General features: G+C 45.6%; 2 protein-coding genes and 2 non-coding genes across 5 annotated transcripts; all 4 read right to left on the reverse strand.

Annotated features, from left to right (window-relative positions):
• Positions 1–6,206: 6,206 nt before the first annotated feature.
• On the reverse strand, positions 6,207–8,829 carry Rasl11a (RAS like family 11 member A). Its single transcript, XM_057765570.1, has 4 exons — positions 8,618–8,829; positions 8,293–8,349; positions 8,101–8,180; positions 6,207–6,851 (listed from the first exon to the last, which is right to left on the reverse strand). Exons 1-4 carry the CDS (start codon positions 8,739–8,741, stop codon positions 6,384–6,386), a joined length of 729 nt encoding a protein of 242 aa, XP_057621553.1. The 5' UTR covers positions 8,742–8,829; the 3' UTR covers positions 6,207–6,383.
• Positions 8,830–17,779: 8,950 nt separating this feature from the next.
• On the reverse strand, positions 17,780–21,342 carry Rpl21 (ribosomal protein L21). Of its 2 annotated transcripts, XM_057764853.1 has the most exons (6): positions 21,326–21,342; positions 19,964–20,042; positions 19,631–19,692; positions 18,635–18,747; positions 18,063–18,213; positions 17,780–17,922 (listed from the first exon to the last, which is right to left on the reverse strand). In XM_057764853.1, exons 2-6 carry the CDS (start codon positions 20,028–20,030, stop codon positions 17,833–17,835), a joined length of 483 nt encoding a protein of 160 aa, XP_057620836.1. In that variant the 5' UTR covers positions 20,031–20,042; positions 21,326–21,342; the 3' UTR covers positions 17,780–17,832. The 2 variants fall into 2 exon arrangements, with proteins under 2 accessions (XP_057620836.1, XP_057620835.1); XM_057764852.1 differs by lacking the exon at positions 21,326–21,342 and having other exon boundaries at positions 19,964–20,045.
• LOC130872313 (small nucleolar RNA SNORA27) lies at positions 18,468–18,596 on the reverse strand. Its single transcript, XR_009056921.1, has one exon. It is a non-coding gene; the product is annotated as a small nucleolar RNA SNORA27 (small nucleolar RNA).
• Positions 18,841–18,911, reverse strand: LOC130872301 (small nucleolar RNA SNORD102). Its single transcript, XR_009056909.1, has one exon. It is a non-coding gene; the product is annotated as a small nucleolar RNA SNORD102 (small nucleolar RNA).
• Positions 21,343–24,130: the final 2,788 nt, after the last annotated feature.

Genomic DNA, 24,130 nt, shown 5'->3' on the forward strand with positions numbered 1-24,130 from the left:
TCGCACCAAAAGTCTTTGCACTGCAAGTCAGAAATAGCTGCATAAGAAGACATGCAAATCACAACCCGATAAAGCGCATGACTTTAGTCCCAGCACTTGGGAGGCAGAGGCAGGTGGATCTCTGTGAGTTCGAAGCCAGCCTGGTCTACAGAGCAAGTTCCAGGACAGCCAGGGCTACACAGAGAAACCCTGTCCCGAGAAACAAAACAAAACAAAAAACAAAACGAACAAATGCAAATCGCAACATCTACAAGGAGCAAAATCCCAGAGTCACCTGGCAGTGGTCCCGCCTCCCTGCCTGCCCTTGCTGCTTACTGCCACCTTCCAGTGGCATTTATTCCACTCATTTTTCTAAACAGACATTAATAAACCTGAGAACTTCCTTTGTACCCTTTGCCTCAACACAAGCAGAACGGATTTATTCTCTTCTGTTCCACTGATTTATTTTTCCAATATTCTAGTTTGCATTTCATGGGTCACTTGTGAAGTACTGCATGTCTTCTGGATACACAATTTAGACATTTGTATTTTGTTCATTCCTCCAGGACTACACTGATCTTGTTAATTAAATTATCCTGCAGAGTTGTACGCTGGAATTAGCAATGAAACATTGGCAAGAAGAGGATGAGTAGGATGGGGATTTCAGTGACAGATCTTGGGGGCTGAGGTATAGCTCAGTGGTAGAGCACTTGCCTACCATGCGTGAGGTCCTGGGTTCGGTCCTCAATACCAAAAGTAAATAACTGAATAAATAAAGAAGCAGCAACTTAAGTCGGATGGTGGTGGTGCAAGCCACTCCCAGCACTCGGGAGGCAGAGGCACGCAGACCTTTGTGAGATCGAGGCCAGCCTGGTCTCCAGAGTGAGTTCCAGGACAGCCAGGACTACACAGAGAAACCCTGTCCTGAAAAAATAAATAAATAAAACAAAACAAAACAAAAACGTCAAACAAAAGAAGAAGAAGCAACAGCAGCATCTAGAGAGAATAGAGTCCTTAGGCTCATAGCTTTAGAGGTTGCAGTCCATGGTCTTTTTGCCCCATTGCTTCTGGTCTGTGGTGAGACATGGCATGAGAGAAGAAGCGTGTGGTACAGGCAAACCATTCATTTTAGAACCAGAGAGAAGGGTCAGTGGTTAAGGAAACTGGCTGCTTTTGCAAATGACCTGGGTTTGATTCCCTGCCCCCACAGAGCAAATCCTTAACTTCAGTTCCTGGAGATCTGATACCCTCTTCTGAAAACATGAGGCATGTATGTGGTGCACAGACATACACGCAGGCAGAACACGGATGGGTACACACAAGATAAAATATTAAAAAGGGTTGGGAGGACCACTCACTCTATCACAGGGAGCAAATGAGAATCAGATGATCTGACTCCCACAATCCCCTTTGGAGGGCATGCCTCCAATAACCTAGAGATCCCCTACTTCACCTCTTAAAGGTTCCACCTCCTCTCTCCCATAGCAACAAGACGACTGGGTAACCCAGCCTTCAGCACATGGGCCTAGGCAATACATGTCAGATCAAAGCTGCAGCGGGGCCCACGGGCAGCCATGGTCTTACCCCATCATAGGGATGGAGGTATATGACACCTCACAGGCTATAAGTCTGTGGATACTGTCCTCTGCACTCCCACCCACATGGTCAACATCCTTCTGTGTTTCTGTTCCGAGTTCTGGGACTTCTACCCTGGAAGACAGGTGATGGCGTTTGGATCTTTTGTGCTTCTTCTCTCTTCATTTTTGTGGGGTTGACTTAGAGTGAGCAAGCTTCCTCTTGATGGCCCAACTGAGTCCAAATCCTCAGATTTTCTTCCTAACACACAGATCCAACAGCTCCCCACTTCCTCATCATGAATGCTGTACTTATATCCTCCATCTCCAAGACAACCATCCCAGGAGCTTCCTAGATACTCTCCAAGTATTATGAGCCCCAGGGGACCAGGCCACCAATCAGCATGAGGCTGGGACAGGGACGACCGGCCATTAAGTTCTGTAAGAGCAGTCAATCTGTTTTCCTGTTGAGTCATTTCTGGGGAGCCGAATCCACTCGTTGAAGCCTTGGGGTCCTAGGGAATCTGCTACTTGTGATGCAGTGGGCAGAAATATACAGCGTTACACCCTCCCCTTAGCCCATCAGCCTGCCTGAGCGCACGGAGCCCAGGACTCTGTTTGAAACTGCCCTGGGAATTATCTTTTGAGCCCTATGAGCCAAACCTGTTGCTTGGCTTTGTTATTGAAAATATCCCAGTCGGGTGTCTGATCTTAGATCGTTGCTAGCAGAAGGGGCTCTGACACCAGGCAGTGATCTGAACTGGCTATAGTCATGGCGATGATCAGAGACTGAGCTGTTCCTGAGTTCACATGTACAAGCTAAGACACATAGGAAGAAGCTGACCCATGTAACAATGGAAACAGTCACCTTTGTTCAGAGGTCCTGAAACCCAAGGAGGAATTAAACTATGTTTCCAAAGATGAAAGGATTCTAAGTAACATTTTTCAAGGTTTAGAACCTGTCCCCTCCCACCACGACACATGCTAGGCAAACACTCTACAACCCAGCTATATCCCCAGCTCTCCTTTTACTTGTTATTTTGAGAGTAAGTTAGCCAGGCTGACCTTGAACTGACAATTCTCCTGCCTTGGCCTCCCTGGGAGCTGATACTGTAGGCCTGTACCACCAGATCCTGCTTGCATACTCTCTTAGACACGAACTGTTTAATTTTCTTGACTTTCTTTGATATTGCAGGTCTGGGTAGAGGCATGCTTGGGTAGAAGGGTAATGGCCTGTGTTATAGACTGGATCTAGAATGTTCTCACAAAGTCTTGTGTCAAAACCTTGGCTGCAGACCATCATGGAAACTTTAGGAACTGGAGTCTAACGGGGAAGTTAGATCACTGGGGCTGTGTCCTTGAAAGGGATCATGGGACTCCGGCCCCCTTTCTTCTCCCTTACTGCTTCCCAGCAACGACACACCCCGAAGCTCTGCAGTCCCATAGGTTCCTGCTATTACATTTTGTCTCCATGCAGGCCCAAGAAAACGAGCCAAGTGGCCATGCACTGAAGCCCTGAACTGGTGAGTGAAACCAACCTTTCTTCCTTTGAAGATGATTTTCGCCCGCATCTTGTCACAGCGATGCGGCGGGCTGCCGTCTCCAGCAGCTGAACTGTCAGCTCTTTGCTTAGTAAAAGTCATTTAAAATCCCTTTGCAGGTGTCCTCATTCGCTTCATTATAATTTCCTATGATTTTCCTTTGGCACGAATAAGAGAAAAGAACATTCATTCAGTTGTATGTTTACTGAAAAATGATTATTCCCGGCTGGGGACACACCTCAGCTGGTAGAGTGCTCTCTTACAGTGAGCCCTGGGCTTAGTCTCCAGCTCTGCAAAAAACTGGGTGTGGTTGGTGCATGCCTGTAACCCCAGCATACATGACTTTCTTAGACCGCCAGCCCCCCGTTCATGACACGGAGACTAATTACAAATGCTCAACCTTAGCTTGTCTCTAGCTAACATTTTTTTCTTTCTTTAGCTTAAACAAACTCATATCTATTCATCTGTGTGCTGCCCGAGGCTTGTTTACCTCATCCACGTACTATCCATCCTGCTTTCCTGCTTCTTCCACATCTGGCTGGCTGGTACCCAGCTGGCTGGCTGACTGGCTCCCCTTTTCTCTCTGCCCACCAACCCTGCCTCTCCCGCCTCTGCCTAGCTATTGGCCGTTCAGCTTTTCATTAGATCGATCAGGTGCCTTAGGCAGGCAAGGTAAAACAGCAACACATCTTTACATAGTTATACAAATATTCTATTCCACAACATCCCAGTACTCTAGAGGTGGGGGCAGAAGGATCAAGCAAGGTACAAATGGAATTCAAGACTCGCTTGGGTTACAAGAGACCATGTCGAAACAAGACAAGACAAAAGAAAACAAAATACCTCCTAGGCTGTGGGTATTAGCAGAATGAAGCCAGTATACAAAGTCATAAAATGCGGTTACTGCCCTTGGGGGCATTCCTTCTAACATGAGTGTTTCTGGTGCCACTGGGTGATAGAGCTCAGATAAGGACCCAAAAAAGGCATCCCAGAGCTGACTCTAACATACAGCATGTGACATGAGTCCTGGAAGAAAAGTTAGTAAGTAAGTGCTTACTTAGATAAGGACTAGGTGAAAGTATGTGAGGCCTAGGGAGAGTTTGTGCCAAGGTGGGGAGCATGGAAGAGCCTGGGGTATACTGAGAATGCACACAGTCCTATTGGAAGAGCCCGGGGTATACTGAGAAGGACACACAGTCCTATTGGAAGAGCCTGGAGTATACTGAGAAGGACACACAGTCCTATTGGAAGAGCCTGGAGTATACTGAGAAGGACACACAGTCCTATTGTGTCAATTGTCAGGTGGAGTGTGCGTGTGTATACATGTGTGTGTGTATGTATGTGTATACATGTGCATGTCTGTGTGTTGGAGAGAGAAGATAATGAAACTGGAGAAATGATACATAATCTTCATGGCATTGTTCATTTATATTGTCTGCCATAGGTAAATGGGACCCAGTTAAGTGTGTTCAGTCATGAAAATCAACCAAGAACTGCTGTTGGTGAGGTTGTTCTGGTATGAAAAATTAGATGTTACACAAGGACCTGGAGGTTAAGAGCAGTGACTGCTCTTCCAGAGGTTATGAGTTCAGTTCCCAGCAACCACAAGATGGTTCACAATCTTCTAAAGTGATATCTGATGCCCTCTTCTGGCATTCAGGCAAACTTGCAGACAGAACACTAATTATTTATTAATATGTAATATTAATAATATATTTATTTATATAATAAATAAAATAAATCATAACAAAAAAGATGTGGCTGGGCGGTGGTGGTATCTGTCTTTAATCCCAGCACTTGGGAGGCAGAGGCAGAAGCAGAGGCAGGTTGATCTCACAGTACCGACAGTGCCGGTGCCTTGAGAGGAGAGTCTTCTCCCTCCAGCAGTGTCCCGTGAGCCTTATTAGACTCTATCTGTAAGTTAGTGTTCCACTTACTGATCTAAACTCTGGATTTCAAGACCTGTATACACTTGAGTTTCCCAGTGCCTTGAAAGCTGAAGCTGTGCCAGGCTCTCCCTAACAGGGTCCTGAGGTGCTAAAGCTCAGGCTCGCCCTTCAACCCCTGTACTGCCCTCCTTGTTTCAGTGTCTATAATGCCCATCAAGTCAGCTTCTTCCTAAAGGCTGGGGTGAAGCTCAGCACTGGAGTGGAAGGCCCTGGGTTCAATTCCCAAGACCTCCCCAAACAAGATACACCTCAAACGTCAATTATACTCTTTTTCCCAGAGGCTTCCACCGTGATGCTGAAGGAGACGCCAACCGCTTTGGACCGTGCTCACCAGGCAGTCAGTGCCCTTTAGCCATGGAGGGTCTTCACTGAGAAATCATATCGCACCGCTCTCCCACTCTGGTATTGTGAGCCCAAGAAAGTCATCTTTGGCCATCTTATTTCCATACACAGCAGAGGGTCTGGGATGCAGGCAGGGAGGAGAATGGAGGCCACTCTCGGAGGGTAAGGCTCACTTACTGACATAGTCCTGGGAAAGGGGATTTTTTTTCCTCTCTGAACAGTACTGGGGAATCAAACCAAGGACCTTGAGCCCACTAAACCTGCGTTTTACCACTGAGCTCCATTCCCAGATGCTGGTGTTAGGACAGAATTTCCATACATGGTTCGGGTGGGGTCTAACACTTGCACTTCTGCCCCAGACTTCTGAGAGCTAGGGTCACAGGCATGTGCCAGCATCTAGCTGGGCTTTTGTTTTCTAAAATATTCCGTGCAGAGGCTACACTGTCATTTGTACAGATAAGTAAGTAATCATGAGAGTTTATAGCATTCGGCCATCAGTTCCCAAAGTATCCCTGTGCTGGAAAACCAGCGTTAACTTCCTGGTTGTGAAGAACTGCCCTAATTAAGGACATCCTGTAGCTATTCAAACCCCCTTCCCTCCTCTGCATACCTCTCTCTCCCACAGCTGACTCCCTCTGCATAACCCCCTCCCTACTGCAAGACACCAATCAGAGTTCAGACTCAAGGCCAAGCACTGAGCACTTCTGGGCTCTGGTGCAAGCAAGATTTCTATAAAAAGACATTCAGAAAACAAGGAATCGTACTGCCATTTTGCCTTTAATGGAAAAGTGGCTGACAGTTACAGTAAAAAAAATCCAACTTCTAGTCAATCATTGTTTGAATTTTCAGAAATACACATACACTTGAAAGCCAATAAAGTCATTATAAAAATAAACTCTCAATATGTTTTAAAGGGGAAAGGCCCAGTCTTTGTGGCTGCACAAATGCTTAATAATAATAATAATAATAATAAAAGTCACCAGTCTATCTGAGATGGCTCAACCCAGAGCAGAGGGGGCTTTTACTTTGGAGGACAGGGCCTGCCTGAAGCGCCTCTTCAGGTCCTGCATGTTGGGGGAGCGAGGCCGGGGGATGATGGAGGCCCTCCTCCGCTCCCCACTGAGGCTGTGCAGCTTGCTCACTTCTTTGCAGAGATGTTGAAACACGTCACAGACATCTTCGTAGTTTTCACTAGTGGAAATTTCAAGGAAGAGACTGCCTAGCTCATTGGCTAGCTGAAGACCATCCTGTGTCTGCACCTGCCGAGCATGCAAAAGGTCTGCTTTGTTGCCCACGATGATGACAGGGGCTTTCCCATCAGGGTGGACCTTCCGGATATTCTGGTAAAGGGGCCGAATGGACTGGTAGCTCTCATAGTCTGTGATGGAATAGACCAGCAGAAAGCCCTCAGCCCACTGCACGCACTTGGACAGGGAATCCACCATTTGACTGAGGTTGTCTTGGGCCTGAGGAAGAACAAAATGTAACCTGGTCAAAGATGCTCAAACATGACACTGGAGTAACCCTCGAGGGAACACTGACCGGGTAGAGTCATGGCTAAAGGCAATTGTCAGGCCTCATTTCTGCAAGAGGCTTTTACAGAGAAAGCCTCAGATCAAGGCTTGCCCTGGATTCTTTTCTGAGCTGGTATGGATGTACACATCTAACACCCCCCACCCCACCCCCGCTCAACACACAGTCTCCAATGAACTCTGACGACTTAGGAATAATTACAGACCAGAATGGCTTAGTTTTCAGGGAACTAATTCATAACAAACAAAACTCTGGAAACAATCCAACATAAATATCTATTCCCAAGCCCATAAAAAAATATTTTTAGCAGTCAACTTCTTGAGAATGTTACAGAAACAAATTCCTTTCTCTGCACTCTTCCATGCGACCTTTCCTCCCCAGAAGGGCTGAGCAATTAATTAAGTTGCATTCCTGACTGATGGCCAAGAGGTTATCTGATTGCAATTACTGGCTTGGAGAAACAGCCCCTAACCTTTTTGGCAGCCCTGGCCAGGAAGCAGGCGCTTTCCCTCCAGAATCTCACCTACTGCTTGCTCCTTTAATGTGATGCTAGGATTTGAACCCTGGACCTGTGAGCAAGTCCTTAGTACTGGGCTACATCCCCAGCTATAGCCACCACCGCCACCACCACACATCCCTACACCCCCACCCCCACCCCCGAGCAGTTGTCTTTAAATTGCTCCTGAATGTTCTCTGAAAGTGTTCATACCTGCCTAAGCCCAGGCAATTATGATCAGCCAGAGCTGCAAAAGAAGCTATTGCTGAGGGGGACAGCTGACGGGGAGGAATGTGCCTTAACCTGTAATCCCCACACTTGGGAGGCTGGGGCATCAAAGATTATAGTAAATCCAAGTCAGGCCTGATCTACAAAGCAAGTGATAGGTCATCCAGGGCTACACAGAAAAACACAATCTTTAAAATAACTAGGTAATTAAAAGTTGTGTTTAAAAGCAAACTAGTTCTGATCAGCTATTCCCTTCCCCCTTGGAGGGCATCAAACATCCCAACCCTCAGCTCACCTGTGACAGACAGCCTACACACACACACACACACACACACACCACCTACATTTAAATGCACATTTGACATGCTGAAACATCTCACCTGGGACCCGGAGGCAATCGCCTCAACGTTAGATGCAGCTGCACAACACACACTACACACCCTACTGACGACCCTTACCTGGATACCCCCCGGAGTGTCCTGGATCTGCAGGGATAGCTGGTCCCCCTCCACATAAACGAGTCTTGAATACAGTTTGCCTGTACAACGAAGAGGAGTTTGCATTTGAGTTCCCACGCTCTGATCAGCGAAAGAGATAGGGAGGACAGACTGACTTAAGCACAAAAATCAAGGAGCATGAAGCCATCTAACCTGTGTTGGGTTCGTAGTCGCCGATGAATCTCTTTGTTAAGAAGCGCACAATCATTGCTGAAAAGTGAAAAAAAAATTGACTTAAGAAGTGGGTCAAGTTGGTCACCCTCGCCGGAACAGCGCACGTTTCCCCAGGTTCCCGGGGGAAATTGACTTCCCCGCGGGACACGACGGATGAGACTGGAGTGACCCTCAACAGCCGCCAACCCCGTCCAGAGCTCAGGAGTGAATTGTCAGAGAAGACAGGTGGTGGTCTTCCCGCATCCCCGGGGGTGGGGACCGGCCCCTGATGTCGTTGGGCAGCGCACTCCCTTGCCCCACTCACCGCTTTTGCCTACACGACCCGCGCCTAGCACCGCTAGTTTGATGTCCTTGGGCAGGAGGTAGTCGGAGGAGGATTCGGGAATGGGAGCCAGCAGAAAGTGCCCAGACATGGTTGGTGGACGCATGGGCGCGTCCCGGGACCGCGCTGCAGGATAGCCGACTGGACACGCGGCAACTCAGGGCGCCAGGATGCGGAGCGGCCAGCAGAGTTGTCCCCGGCTCTCGGTTTTTAAAGAGCTCGGGGAGTGTGGTGGCCGCCTTTAGCGCCTCCTATTCCCCGCCCCTTCCTGGAGGGGTGGGAGTCGCGCGCGCAGGGGACCGTCACCCGCGGGCGTGCGCACCACCTGGCTGCCTGACGCGCTCTGCTCACTCAGTTGCGCGGGTCCCAGGCGATGGAGCCCAAGGGAGTCTCTGCTCAAATTGTGCCTGCCGGGTCCTGATGGCACCCGCTGCCGCAGCGGTCAGCCTGGACCACTAGCCTGGAGCGTGAACCTGAGAGTGGAGCTGAACCCCCAGAAAGAGCAAAAGCGGCAACTGACTGGATGTTTGTGGGACAATGGGAAGAAGAGATCCATTTTTTGTGCCTTTGATTGTCAGAGTGCTGACAGGCCAACTCTAGATTTGATCTTAAGCACCCTGTAAACTGGGTGTGCTGGCATGCACACCTGCTACTCTAGGTGGTGGAGACAGGAGGGTCAGAAGTTCAAGGTCCTCCTTGGCTACAATAAGGTTTGAGTTCGAGGCCAGCATGGACTACATAAGACCCTGTCTCAAACGTACATCTATAAATAAATAAGTAAATAATAAAAAATAAATTTACTCATTCAGTATCAATCAAGGTAATTGCAGTCACTTACCTGTGACCTCCCTTAGGGGGCAGTCGTTGCCTGCAGCTCAGCATCCAAACCCAGGCAGTCCCTTTTCTGCAGTTCTAGGGTGAACTGACTCAGACTCAGGGAGCTTGATTCTGGCTTGATTGTCCCCGTAAATACCACCCTGCGTACTTGGCTCCTGGATCTACTTCACTGTTCAAGCGTTTCCTGGAAGGTACTGGTGGAATTTAGGATAGAGGGTGTGAGTAGGAGGAAGGGAGCACAGGAGATAAATATGGCTGGTTCTTGGATCCCACCATAACAAGACAGAAGCCTTGCAGTCTCCTGTGGTTCCGTCTCATCTGCCCAACTGCCTCCAAGACAGCCCTACCCTTAGTCATTCCCTTTCTCTATATCCAGGGCTTATCAGTTTGCACGGCATGACAAACCACACAGAATTGAATGGCTGAGTGAGCATTTACTTCTGTTCTTAATCTAGGGCAGTTTGACAAGCTTGATTAAGCTTTCTGAGGCGGTAGCTGAGAACTTAGGAACCCTAGGGAAATGAGAGACTGGCTTGCTCCACCAGACCCACTCTGGTCTGGCAGCTAACTGCTGGCTCGTCCAGGAGGTTGGCAAGGCTTGTCCTCGGAGTGGTTGAGCAGAGCTCCAAGACAGTGAGTGGAAGCAGACAGGGCCCTTGGAGGCTGACGGCTCTACAGCAGACCCCATCCCCTCTGATGCATTCTGTCAACCAAAGCAAAGCACGAGGCTGGCGTAAGTTCAAAAGTTGGGGATATCACGCGCCACCCCTTTAAGGACAGAGCTGCAAGCCATAGTGGGAAGGGCCAGTATGTAGGAAGGGACAGAATGGGGTCTAGTTTTGCTGTTGAAAATGCTAGCGGATGTGCTTCCATTCAGCAAGTCGCCCAAATCAGGTCCATTGACCGACCCCTCTTGACCACGCCCTTCACATTACTGGTTTCTTCTGCTCACATTCCTGGGTGTCTCCCTGCCTGCCCTACTCCTCTTCTTTCTCAACTAAAGAATACAGAATGTTCCTGGTCAGCTAGAATAGATGCATCTCTGCTTACTTGCCCCCCCTCTTGAAGACACAGTGGGATCCCTGCCAGCATTGCTACCTCCATCTTAGCCTCTCAGGATCCCTTGGAAATCTCAGTCTCAACTGTCATTACAGTTGGAATATTTGTTTGCTGTTTCCACAGGGAGGATTCCTACCTACCCTTTTCCCCAGCAAGTGGGGATATTCAAAGGGGCAAGAAACCCCCCCCCCAAAGAAACACAGGCATGTACACGCACACACCATTTGGCTGACCTTCTGAAAGACTGGATGGATGTTGACTCCACTGTATGAAATGGAATAGTCAAAAGTCCTGTTTACATCTATTGTTATGATGCTCTTGGGAAAAGATGCTCCAAGAAATGCCTGGGATGAACTGCCATAGCTAAGTGGTACTGATTATGTCACAAGGTAGTCATCTTTCCCTTTCAGTTTAATCAGAGACATGAAGCGGGGCTTTCCTCCCTAACTGAAGGAAAAACCTGGGCACCAAGAATACAAGACCCGTTTAAGGAGCGACTGAAACACTGCTGCTTTCCAGGGCTGTGAAGCTCTGTGGAGGCTGGACTATTGTTTCTTGGAGTCTCTTGGCCTCTCCCTGATGGACACAAGATGATTTCTGGAGCATCAAGTCCAGAAATAGAGAGGGAGGGGAGGCCTGCCTTGCTTTCCCTCTTTAACTATGAAATTAAACGGTTCTTGGGAATGGGGACATAGCTCAGTGGCAGAGCCTTTGCCTAGTACACCCTGGGGCTTGGGTTCTACCCTTAGCTCAGCAAATAGCACTCGGGAAATAAAGGCAAGAGGATCATAAATTCAAGGCTATCCTTGACTAATAGCAAGTTAGAGGCCATCCTGGGTTACATGAGACACCGCCTAAAAGGAAAATCTTATCTTAATAGCAAGAGCAGGAAAGTCAAAACAAAGGAGAGCGACGATCCAAACAGCTGGCAAAGGAGATTGGGATGGCCATGCCGGCCATGACTGGTGTGGGTGATCATGATTCGTCCTGGATAGAGACACTATTAACATCATGAAAAATGAAACACAGAGAATGGGGGTTGAGCAGGGGATAATTCAATCTGTCACAAACTCCCTTAGCAGAATGTCCAAGAGAAAACAACAACAAAACAAAGCAGAGGAAGCCTTGTTCTAAACTTGAGGCTATCACTTCACTCCATTTACTGCATTCCCTGTCCCTCAGTTTAAGGCAGCGTTCTCAGCCTTCCAGTGCTACCTCGTGTTGAGATGATCAACCATAAAACTATTTTGTTGCTACTTCATAACTATTAATTTTACTACTGTTATGAATTGTAAATGTAATGTAAATGTCTGTATGCAGGATATCTGACATGCAACCCTTGTGAAGGGGCCTGTGGACCCTCGGGGGGGTGGCAACCCCCTGCCTTAAACATTCAATAAGGAAGATTCTACAGCCTGGTCTCTGTCCGGTGGTGATTATGCTCCAGGTTGCATTTACAGTGCACCTTGTTCGGAAGAGCTTGAAGTGCATCTCTATTCTCCTTGGGAAAGCTCTTCACATTTACAGATACACAAAATAAGCTGAACCTTTAGCGAAGACAATAAGCCACCACGCTGGGGAATTATAAATAGGCTCTCCTGAATCGATGCTGCCTGGGTTCTATTTTGTTTCGTTCTTGTGTCCAGAGTTATGTAAAGCTATGGTAAAAGCTTTAAGCCAACGTGACACAGACAGGCTGAATGGTTTTATAAAGATAATAGGAATGCATGGGCATAAACACTACACAAATCTGTGGATGTCTAGAATGAGTGTGAAGGGCAGAATCTGCAAATAGCAAATACCGGCTGGGAAAGTTATTAACTCTTTCCTAGCCGTGAACTCAAGCTCTTCAGTGAGATTTGCCCAGGGGCCCACTCTAGTTCATGACCATTTCCACCTACCATTCATACGTAGTCAACCAATGCTTTGCACTGTGTCTAAAGTCCCTGACTACCGAGCTTAAGGCTGCTTCGGAGACTGTACCTGTGAGCTTCTCCCCAGGACAGGAACCAGGCTTCTGCCCTCTACCAGCTCCCTCCATTATCTCAACTTATCCATCAGAATAATTGAAGACTCAGTCCTTGCAAGGCCCTGTGATGGGTGCTGGTACAAACCACAAGAGAACAGTTACTCTGTGGTGCCAGAACTGACTATCAGACACTCCTGCATGCCTTCAGACATCCTGTAGTGAAAGAATCAACTTAATTCATCAACTATAAAATACTTGCATTTACAAAAAAATTTTCATATATTATTTCCTGTGTGTGTGTGTGTGTAGGCCAGAATTCAATCTCAAGCATTATTCTTTGTTGTTTTGGTTTTATTTTTGGTGGGATTTTTATTTTTGAGACAGGGTCTCAACTGTGTAACCCTAGATGTCCTGGAATTCACTCTGTAGACCAGGCTGGCCTCAATCTCAGAGATCCACCTGCTTCTGTCTCCTGAGACCTGGGACTAAAGGCGTGTGCTGTGCCCTGTGTGGTCTGCATTTTCAGCAGGTTCATAGGTGACTGGTACGATAGCTAGAGAACCAAAGAAAGTAAACCGTGGTGGGGCTGCAAGGAGCCCCTGGAAAAGAAGGAAAACTGGTTGGTCTGCCAAGTATTAAGGAGATAAAAAAAATTAATTTGAAAAAAGTCTTCAAATGTGTTAACTAGCAGGATTTTGGCAGCCTCTGTGGATAGTTGCATCAGAATGGTGGAGGTGGAAGCCAGATTTGTAGTGAGCAACCAGATTTAGCCTCAAAAGGGACCGGGAAGGCACAGGAAAGGCTGCTGCTTGTCTGAAGGCTGAAGTCAAGGAAGTGGCAAGTAGAAAGGGACAAGATGCCAGGACCAGAAGAATCAATAACCATGCGAGGGCAGAAAGCTGCAGGCCACTCCATTACTGTCCAATCCACTGCTATTTCACTGCATCCTCAATAAACTATGGGGGTGGGGCGGCCAGGTACAAGAGTCCTGCCACCAACTGTCCTTCGTGTCCTCCTTTCGGTTCCTAGTGCCCTTTGGCTTCTCTACCTTCCAGGTTGTCACAGCTTTCTGCAGGGTTGTGTGGCTGGGTCTTCTTTGCCCTCTGTTGACTGCAGTAAGTATTCCTGACCTTCATAGGAAGCTGCAAATGATAAGTTGATTAAAAACTCAGATTCCCCCCCAAAAAGATATAGTGGGTCATAAATACTATAAAGGAACAAAAAATGATAAAGGAGCTCGCTATTTTTATAGGCCATTAAGAGACAGTCTTGACAAAATCTGGGCAGAGGTTGAATATGGAAAGGGGACAGACCACAGGCATCTATGTAGGACAAGCTTTCCAGCAAAGGAAACACCAAGCACAAAAGCTTTGAAGGGCGTGCCTGGCATATCAAAGGCACAGCAAGGAAGGTAAAAGTAACCAAATCCAAGCTCTGGGCTAGAAGTCACACAAGGAAAATGTCAGAAAGCCACAGCTCAGGTGGAGGGCTTTGTAGGTCAGGGTCATTGTCTGGATATAAATGATATTCAAAATCATAAAACCAAAAATCATCTGAAGAATTAAGGCACTTCAATAATGGTCAGAAAGTCAGCCCCCATTCCCCACAAATTGCAAAGATGAAAGTAAACAAAATCCAAACTCATTTACATTTTCTCCTGCCAAATTTGCAAAGTCTTAATAACTGATGCTGGTAAAAGCCCTTAGAGAAAGCTATTTTTGTTCTCAGCACAGGGTTTCTCTGTGTGGCCCTGGCTGTTCTGGAACTAGTTCTGTAGACCAGGGTGGTCTTCAGAGATCTGCCTGTCTCTGGCCCTCCAGTGATGGTACTGTATATTGTATTAAAGGCATCAGCCAGGAAAGTCAAAGATATTCTTTTTTAATTTATGTATGTGTTCAGGTGCTCGGGTAGTCCAACAGTGTCAGATCCCCTTGGCGCTGGAGTTAGAGGCAGTTGCAAGCGGCCTATGCAGGTGCTAGGAATTGAACTTAGGTGCTCTGGCAGTACAGCACATGCTCTGAACCACCAAGCCATCTCTAACTTGTATTTTTTTCTCCATGTTATAGATGTGCACCACTTTTGCGCAGAACATTCAGTGGCCAGAAGAGGGTATTGGATCCCCTGCGACTAGACCTACACGATGGTCCTGTGCCACCATGTGAGTGGGTGCTGAGAACTAAACCTGGTCCTCTGCCAGAGCAGCCAGTACTCTTAACCATTGAGCCATCATCCAGTCCCCTTGTTAATCACTTGCCAAAGTAACTCAAGCATCAGCAAATCACATTCTTTTACCCAGAACTGTGAAGAGCCTATCTTTAAAGATTATGCATATTCACAGCTTGGCCATTGGTGTCTTAGGAAATTGTTGTGCTGTACACCAAATGGAAAGAATTTTCTGAATAGGTGTCCTTAAAATAACAGTGCCCCTAATCCAATGGTTCTCAACCTTTGGGCTGTAACGGGGGGTTGCACATCAGATATTTGTGACTCGTAACAATAGTAAAGAAATAATTTTATGGTTGGATGTACTGAAGGGTTGGTTACAGCATTAGGAAGGTTAAGAACCACTGCTAATCACTTCTGCTGGTGGTTGTTCCCTTCCTCATTGTCAACTTCATTACCCCTTCGGAATGGAGGTTTCTCTTTGGGTCAGGGTAAATCATAAATCATAGACTGTAAGGGCACAAGGACCTTCAAAAATCATTCATTCTGGCCCCTGTGCCATGTTATTGAAAAGGCAACAGATAGTGAAGACTGCAAGACTTCTGGGAAAGAACAAAGCAGTGTCTTAGATCTCCAGTTTTTCCCACATCACAGGAGAATCAAATAATCCCAAGTATTCATGAGCAAAATGGTAAGCAGACTTTAGAAAGTCTTCTAAAAGCTTGGCAAAAAATAAGACCAGTTTGGCCAGGCAGCGGTGGTACACACCTTAAAAGATTAAATACCAATGCTCAGGAAGTAGATCTCTGTAAACTCAAGGCCAGCTTGGCCTACAAAGTGATTTCTAAAACCATCAGGGCTACACAGAAAAACCCTCTCAAAAATCCAAAAGTCCCCTATCTTTTTTTGTTTTGTTGAGACAGGATTTCTGTGTTAATATAGTCCTGGCTGTCATGGAACTCACTCTGTAGACCAGACTGGCCTCGAACTCAAAAGATCCACCTGCCTCTGGCTCCCGAGTGCTGAGATTAAAGGCGTGCACCATATTTTTTTAAAAGGCCACTCATATACATTGGCTACTGGAGTTAAGCTGTGTTGAAGAAATTTTGGTGCATACTGGTATCAAAGCTCAGCTCTGCCAGAGTCTTGCAGTTAACTTACGCATAAAACACAGCAGTCCTTACATATCACAAGCTGTCATGAGGATGAAATAGTGTACCCTAACAGATTGTCAGAAACCTTGGTACTAGCCAGGTGGTGGTGGTACATGCCTTTAATCCCAGCACTTGGGAAGCAAAGGCAGGCAAATATCTCTGAGTTTAAGGCCAGCCTGGTCTAAAGAGCAAGTTCCAGGACAGGCTCCAAAACTACACAGAGATACTGTCTCAAAGGGGGAAAAAAAAGACCTTGATACTATTATCAATAAAAAAGGCAGAGGGCTGTGAGTTATTCAGAGGATGGTGGCCTCTGATATAAGCAGAACAGATGGTCAAGACCCTGCCTTGCCTTGCCCAGAGCTGCCAACCAATGTTGCTTGCAAGCAGGTGGATGGCCACCACCTAGCTGGTACACTCACCTACCTTACCTTAATAGCAAACACAGCAGCCAAGAACTCTTATGGAGCTCCGGCAAAACCCTTATCTTTTGTGTTCCTACTGCAGGAAATAAAAGCCCTGGTTGTGAGAGAAACATCTGAGAACTGTGGGTTTTGTTTTGGATCAGAGTGTCACTACGTACTAATTCTGACTATATAGCTGCTTGCTTGTTACAGGAATTTAGCAGTCACTGTGTCCTAGGTAGATATTAGAACAGCTATTTTTTATAAGTGCTTTGACCTTGAAGAATCTTTGTGGAAAAGAGATTGTTTTCCGTGATCCATAGAATTTTTTACTTAAGGAGCACAGGTCACAAGACACCTCAGGCACACCTGAGACTTGTATTGCTGTGTACTGCAAATGATACATAAGGACTAGAGTCAGAGGGACTAGAGTCAGAGGGGCATGTGACATGTAAATTATATTTAGGGACCTTGACACGAGGAAATATTTTCAAACAATAAATATGCCTTTGTATGGCTGTTTGGGCTTCTGTCCATCAGAGTCTGCACCTTCCCGATGCCACAAAGATCTTAAATTTCATCTAATACCTTCTTTCTTCAACCAACTAGCACTACACATGCACCCTAACATTTGGCCCCATGCATACCCAGTAAGGTATGCAGGTCACACAACAGCCAGCTGGCAATTACATTTTGACGTATTTTAGATTTGGATGCTGGGAAGCTATTCTGCACTCAAAAGAAAACTAAGTCCATAGCTGACTGCACTTAAGAGTCTGGACTAGGAGTATCACCTAAATGGACTTTAGAGAAAAGGTCAAGACCAAGACACTAAATACAACCTGAAGAGCACCAGAAGGGTGAACCTGGACAGACCCAAGAACAAAGAACATGAAACTGACCAGACCTGGCAAGGGCAAGATTTTGTTCCAAAGATGGGAGACTGGGCCACTTCAAATATTTAAAATGGGGTCAAAGACATATGACTTTGCTATTCATAAGGTGACTGCCGTGACTTTAAATGTGACCCTTCAAAATCTGTGCTGGACTCACAGTACCCACTGTAAAGAAGTGAGGCTTTGGGGGAAGGTTAGGAAAAGGACCAGGGATTTTCTCACCAACCAGTGCAAACTGTCCAAGCCATACTTCCACCCCTCTCCTTCTGGCTTAAGTTTTGTTTGCCCCTTTGGAAGAAACAGCTGTAAGACACCATCTTCATCATCAGGGAACCATACCTGATCTACATACACAGAACGCTGATAGCCCCTCACTTTGGACAGTGTCATCTCTTTGCTTCAAGATGGTCTTGAACATCCTCCTGCCTCAGCCTCCAAGTGCAAGGATTAGCATTGTACCGGCACGCCTGACTAATTCATTAGTTTTTCTATGTCATCCCCCACTCCGCCCAGTGATTTACAACAACTATCTTGGTATTTTTCTAATCAAGAATGTATTTCCAGGACACTAAGTTGTATCAATTAGCAGGAAAAAATTAGTAAAATCTGAATAGGAAAGACACAGTGAACCAGCATTTTCTTTCAGGGAGAAGATACCACACTTCAACTTAAGAAAAAACCTTTACAGTCCAGGTCTTTTATTTCTTTTTGTACATCAGGCCATGAATTCGTAGGGAATGGGCTCCAGCAGCTCAGGCTCCTTCCCGTTAGTCCTCACAAAGTGTGCTTCTCTGGGTGGAGCAGGCTGGTAAAGAAAGAAAAGGATTATGGGAAATTTAAAAGTGCTCTTTAGAACCAATTCTTTTATTAACAAAATAAAGGGAGCAAAGTTTTAAAGATTCCTCAATATTAATAGCAATAAACACTGCCTGGTAGGACTCTCACCTGGCGCTTCAGCTGAACCCAGGTGCCCTTCTCTTTGGCTTCCTTTTTCTTCTGGTCGTTCTCCTTCACCCGCTTCAGGAAGCTGTCTCTGCTCTTCGAGTGCTTGATGTGTTCAATCCGCACATTAATTCTCTTGGCAAGAATCTTGCCCCTTGAAAGACCAATAAGTTTCTAAGTACTTCATTCAAAACCCAACAGAAACGTACACTGTTCCGACAGTAAGTTAGCACCACACTCACGCTTATGTCAATCGCTCTCACCCAAAGGAAGAGGCCGAGAGCACACTTTAAAGCTACTTTTCTGATGAGCATGGTCTGAAACCAAACCAGGCTAATGAAGCTTGTGATTAACTTTTAATACTACCGACACACCAGCACCGACCACTACAGACTTCTCAGTGAGTGTCAATGTATCCCCTGACAGGTTACAAGACAAACACTTAAGTTTGCCTGAGTTTTAAAAGGTTATTTCCTTTGCCCCACTTGAATGGCCAATGAAGACATTAAGTCCAATTGGCAAAGTGAAAGGGGGTGTGTGACCGACTACTTAGTCACAAACAGCATTCTACTTACTTAACTTGCTTGTTTACAATGATGCCCACAGCATGCTGGGTGACATTGTAGACTCTTCCGGTTTTGCCATGGTAACATTTATGGGGCATTCCTTTTTGAACAGTGCCCATTCCCTAGTCAAGAGACAAAGTATTTTTTTTTTAACAGCAATTCCTTTTTTCAAATCCTTTTAAGTAAGCAAGGCTCCCTTCAAATGGCAACTCAAGAACTCTCAGAGCCGGTGAAATGTGGTTTTCACATTGCATCAAGCAATCAAATTGACAATCATCATTAAGTTCCAGAGTGCCAGAAAATACCCAACTATTCAGAGTGTAGCCTTCACTGGGATTTTCCTAAGAAGTAACTGTAACAGCAAATTTTGTTTATTATCTTTTTGAGATATGGTCTAACTGTATAGCCCCAGCTGTTTTTTAACTCAAGAAATTTGCCTGCCTCTGCATCCTGAAAATAAAAGCATGATCCAGCACGCTTTTTTGTTTTGTTTTTCGAGATGTTTCTATGTTGCTCTGGCTGACCTAAAACTCAAGAAACCCATTTGAGTGCTGGGATTAAAGGCATGTGCCACCAAAGGCTGCCTTGCATTCTCAACTAATTTTAAAGTTCATCTTTTACTCTCTTCCCCATTTGTATTATTAAATTCAAATTATTAAATCAACAGCTCTAACTTTTTTTCCAAAACAAAGTTTCTGTTTAACTGCACTGGCTGTCCTGGGACTTGCTTTGAAGAGCCAGAGATTCATCTGCCTCTGCCTTCTTAGTCCTGGGATTAAAGATGTGTATGACCACTGCCCAGCTAGTTCCTAACTTCTCCCCCCACCCACAGGGTTTCTGTGTAGCCCCAGCTGTCCTAAAACTCGCTTTGTACACCAGACTGGCCATTAACTCAAGAGATCCGCCTGCCTCTGCCTTTTTAATGCTGGGATTAAAGGCGTATGCCACCACTGCCTGGCCTAGTCCCTCACTTCTAATATTGACTTTTCCTCCACTCTAATTTACCTTGATGTCTACAATATCGCCCTTCTTGTAGATTCGCATGTACGTGGCCAAAGGAACAACTCCTACAAAAGAAAAAAGAATCAAGATAATGTCTAGAGCTACAAGGAGCACTTCCATAACTGTACTAGTTATAAATACAAAGCACAAATCTTTGGCAGTTCCATTAAGTATAATAGACAATTTCTCATTATAAGCACTACCAAATACTTCCTTCCAGGGTTAAGCCTGCACATCACAGAGGTTATCAGACTATGAGATCCATCCTTTCGCTTAGGACAGAATACAGGTGCATGCTGTTAACCAGAGGTAAACAAAAACACAAATATCACTTACCATGTTTCCTAAAGGGCCTAGAGAACATATAACGAGTGCCCCTCCTCTTTCCCTTTGTGTTTGTCATTTTGGCGAGTTACTGAAACCAGAAAAGTTAGCAGTCAAAAACAATTTAATGTTCAACTATCCCCTTAAAATTCATCAATCAACAATATAAAAAGCTGGACCACCATACACCCCCCATCTTGTTACACACACCAGGCTCCCTCAAACTCAGCATCTCCCTGTCTAGGCCTCTCAAGTACTAGGATTGTAAATGGGTGTCCATGATTCCTCACGAATTAAATAGAAAGTTTTTTTATATATAAAGTTCTGTCATTAAAACCAGGACTGGATGTTAAAAATCAAGCCAAAACACCTTCCTACTAGAATACAGTACACACCAATGAATACCACAACGCATCTACAAGTAGAACAGTCTAAAAGGCCAAGGCCACTGCAACCCCCAACTCCAGAATAATTTTGTGGTTGGAGACCACAGAACTCAAGCCTGCATTTTGTTAATACGTTAATCCTTATTAGCTTAATTTCCCGTCCAAAAAAAAAAAATCTCTTAATTCTACACTTCCATTTGCTAATGAATTAGATGTACAGAATCAGATCCCTGATAAATCTAAGGCAAGCCTCGACGATTCCTGCTATAAAGACCTACTTAAGTTGACATTCCTAACTGTAATTGATTTTCCATTTTTACAAACATTCATACTAAATAACATCTGTAAAGAGCCCCAAGCGGCTCTGGGCACAGGGAGAGTACTCAATCGGCAGCTAGTTTAGCACCATCTTACCTACTACAGATATTTAGAATCACATCTTGTTTTCCAACAAGCCAATAGGTTTAGTAACTCCAACTCCAGTTATTCAGAGCATAACTGCCTGCTACTCCTCGTCATTATTCCGAGCCACAAGGGAACCCCCAAAGCTTGATGTATTAGAAGCATCGGTGTAGCAGCCGTAAGGTTACCGTCCCTTCATACGCACTTAGGCCCAAACGTGCAAAGTGCGGACTGTTTCACGCAGCCCGAGGAGGGAGTCTCCTTCACATCACTGCCCGGGCTCACTCGGCGGGAACCCTCCTCGCCAGAGCGAAGTCCAGGCTTGCACACACCCAAGTCTCGTTAAGACCCACTGCGACTTTTCAGTCTCAACCCGACACCACATGCTCATGTCTAGGGTTAGGCGGACGCCCGGAGACCAGGGCTGAGCCAGGCCCGGCTTCTCCGGATAAAAGCCCCCGCCACCCACCACCCAAGCCAATGGCCTCCAGACAGTCTCCCCACGACCCTAACACGCAGCCTCCGCGGGCTGAGCCCCTCGTGCAGCTTGTGAGGAGCGAAAGCCGCGAGAGCCACGCGCACCCACCAACCTGAAAGATGGCTACCGCGGCCGAAAGGAAGGGGGCGGGGCCGCGCGCTCTTACAAGGACCGCGGGCTGCCCGCGGCACAGCCTGAAGAGAAACGCCGGGCCTGCGAGGCTCTTCGAGAGAACCGTGTCACCATGATAACCTAGAGACGCCGTGAGGACGCTCTCCCCTGCGCAGACTAAAGGCAGCCGGCTAACCCAAACTCACACAGGCATTATATTAGACAGCCCGGAATGGGGCCCTCGCGGGCGTCCAGCGGTACGCTACTTCCGGAGCGTGCCGACGCAAGCCTGTGCGTCATGTGACGTAGGAATCTGTCGTTTTACCTCTTGGGCAGAAGTCATTTACGTTCTGCGGCGCAATGAGTTTTAGTGATTGTGGGGTCTATTAAGTCGCGTAGGCAAATAATTACGTGTGAAAAAAACCGTTTGTGTGTTTTTCAAGTTTTTCCTCTGATGTATTAAACAACGCATCTATTGGTGGATTAAAACTTTGGCAACCTGGTGTGGTGCGCATGCTCACAACCCCAGTATTTAGAAGGCAGAGGCAAGAGCAATATAGTGAGCCACTGTCTCACCAAAAACTTCGTTTTGACTTTCTTTTCTCTCATACCTGTAGTTTGAGCCTGTGAAGACACTCACGTTTTGCTTAGAGTTCATTTATTGTACAATGTACTAGGTTTCATTTTGACATTTTCAGACAGGCGTGTGTGAGATAACACAGTTTGATCGTTTTTCACTCCCATTACCCTCCTCTCTTTTCCTCCCCTTCCTGACTGCCTCCCTGATTGTAGATGAGGATATTTAATCAGTCGTTATACTGGAAGCAGCATTCCTAGTCATTAGATCAGTCAATTTACTGTCATGGCCGCATCGGATGTTGAAAACATTCCAGTAATAAACGAGGACTTTGAGAGATGGATATCGTTTTTATAATCGGTATTCGGGTCCATTCCTCTTATGCAATGGTCCCCCATTTAATTTTCGAGATATTAATCCTGTCTCTAGTATGCATTCGTGGGAAGGTAACCCCACTGTCAGCAAAACAAGAAGCCAGACTCTTGAGTGTGCTAAGACAGCAAGAAAGCTAGAATGCTTGTCTCTGGTCTTTACTCTGAATTGAGTACCTTTGAGACAGAGTTGGCAATGAGATGACCTGACTGAGCTGTCTCACTTCCCTCAGCTTCTGCTTGATTCCAAGTCTCATCCTTGAATACTTATGAATTCTGAAAACCATCATATCCTACTAATAAACCCCAGTAATAAACTCAGTAAAGTCCATTGAATGATGTGTCCAGCATGGTTAGGTCCGGTTGTTTGAAATCGCATTAATTCATGTTAGACGATAAACATCTACCATGAAGATTCTGTAGTGACATTGAAGCCCAATCTCAGATTGTATGAAAAACTTGACTGTGCCACAAGGACATGTGCTCAACTATGTTCACAGCAGCTTTGTTTGTCATAGCCAGAACCTGGAAACAACCGAAATGCCCCTCGACCGAAGAATGGATAAGGAAAGTGAGGTTCATTTACACAATGGAGTCCTACACAGCAGAAAAAACTAACGACAACTTGAATTTTGCAGGAAAATGGATGGAGCTAGAAAACGTTATTTTGAGTAAGGTAACCCAGACACAGAAAGACAATTATCACATGTACTTACTCATAGATGGCTTTTAAACATAAAGCAAAGAAAGCCAGCCTACAAACCACAGTCCCAGAGAACTTAGACAACAATGAGGACTCTAAGAGAGACTTACATAGATCTAATCTACATGGGAAGTAGAAAGTAGAAAAAGACAAGATCTCCTGAGTAAAATGGGAGCATGGGGACCTTGGGGGAGGACTGAAGTGGGGCAGGAGAGAGGCAGGGAGGGGAGCAGAGAAAAATGTAGAGCTCAATAAATATCAATAAAAATGTATTTTAAAAAGGCAGAAAGATAAATATCCTGTGAAACATTCAGCTAAATGGATGAGATTCCAGAGGCCTAATTAAATGCATGCCTGGTACTACATTTTTCTCAGGCTTTCCTGGTTTAAAAAAAAAAAAAAAAGAAAAACGTGAATGATCTAATTAGCCAGGACTTTAAAAAGAGGCTTCAAATATTTGAACAAATTTTAGTATCTGTGACCAAATTATATTCAGTTACTTTTAATTAATTTTTATCTTACTCGGAGCAAAGTTTTATTTCCAAAGCAATTTTTGTTTGATTTTGAGATAGAGTCTCATTATGTTGTTATGACTGGCCTGGAATTCACAGAGATCTGACTGCTTCTACTTCCTGGGTGCTAAGGTTAAAGATGGGCATCACCACATCTGGCCCAATTCTTCTGTTTTTGTTTGTTTAGTTTTTCAAGACAGGGTTTCTCTGTGTAACAGCCCTGGCTGTCCTGGAACTCGCTTTGTAGACTAGGCTGGCCTCGAACTCAGAGATCTACCTGCCTCTGCCTCCCATGTGCCAGAAATACAGGTGTGTGCCACTACTACCCAGCAATTTTTCTGTTTTTTTAACATATTACTTACCTTAGTTGATTTGGGTTGAGTGTGATCAAAATGATACTAGTATTAGCCTAAGAGTTAAAAAAAAAATAAAAATAGGGCTGGAGAGATGGCTCAGAGGTTAAGAGCATTGCCTGCTTTTCCAAAGGTTCTGAGTTCAATTCCCAGAAACCACATGGTGGCTCACAACCATCTGTAATGGGGTCTGGTGTCCTTTTCTGGCCTGAAGGCATACACACAGACACAATGTTGTATACATAATAAATAAATAAATATTTTAAAATAAAATAAAAATAGACAG

This window comes from Chionomys nivalis, chromosome 3 (assembly GCF_950005125.1).
Source record: "Chionomys nivalis chromosome 3, mChiNiv1.1, whole genome shotgun sequence".
Lineage (NCBI taxonomy): Eukaryota > Metazoa > Chordata > Mammalia > Rodentia > Cricetidae > Chionomys > Chionomys nivalis.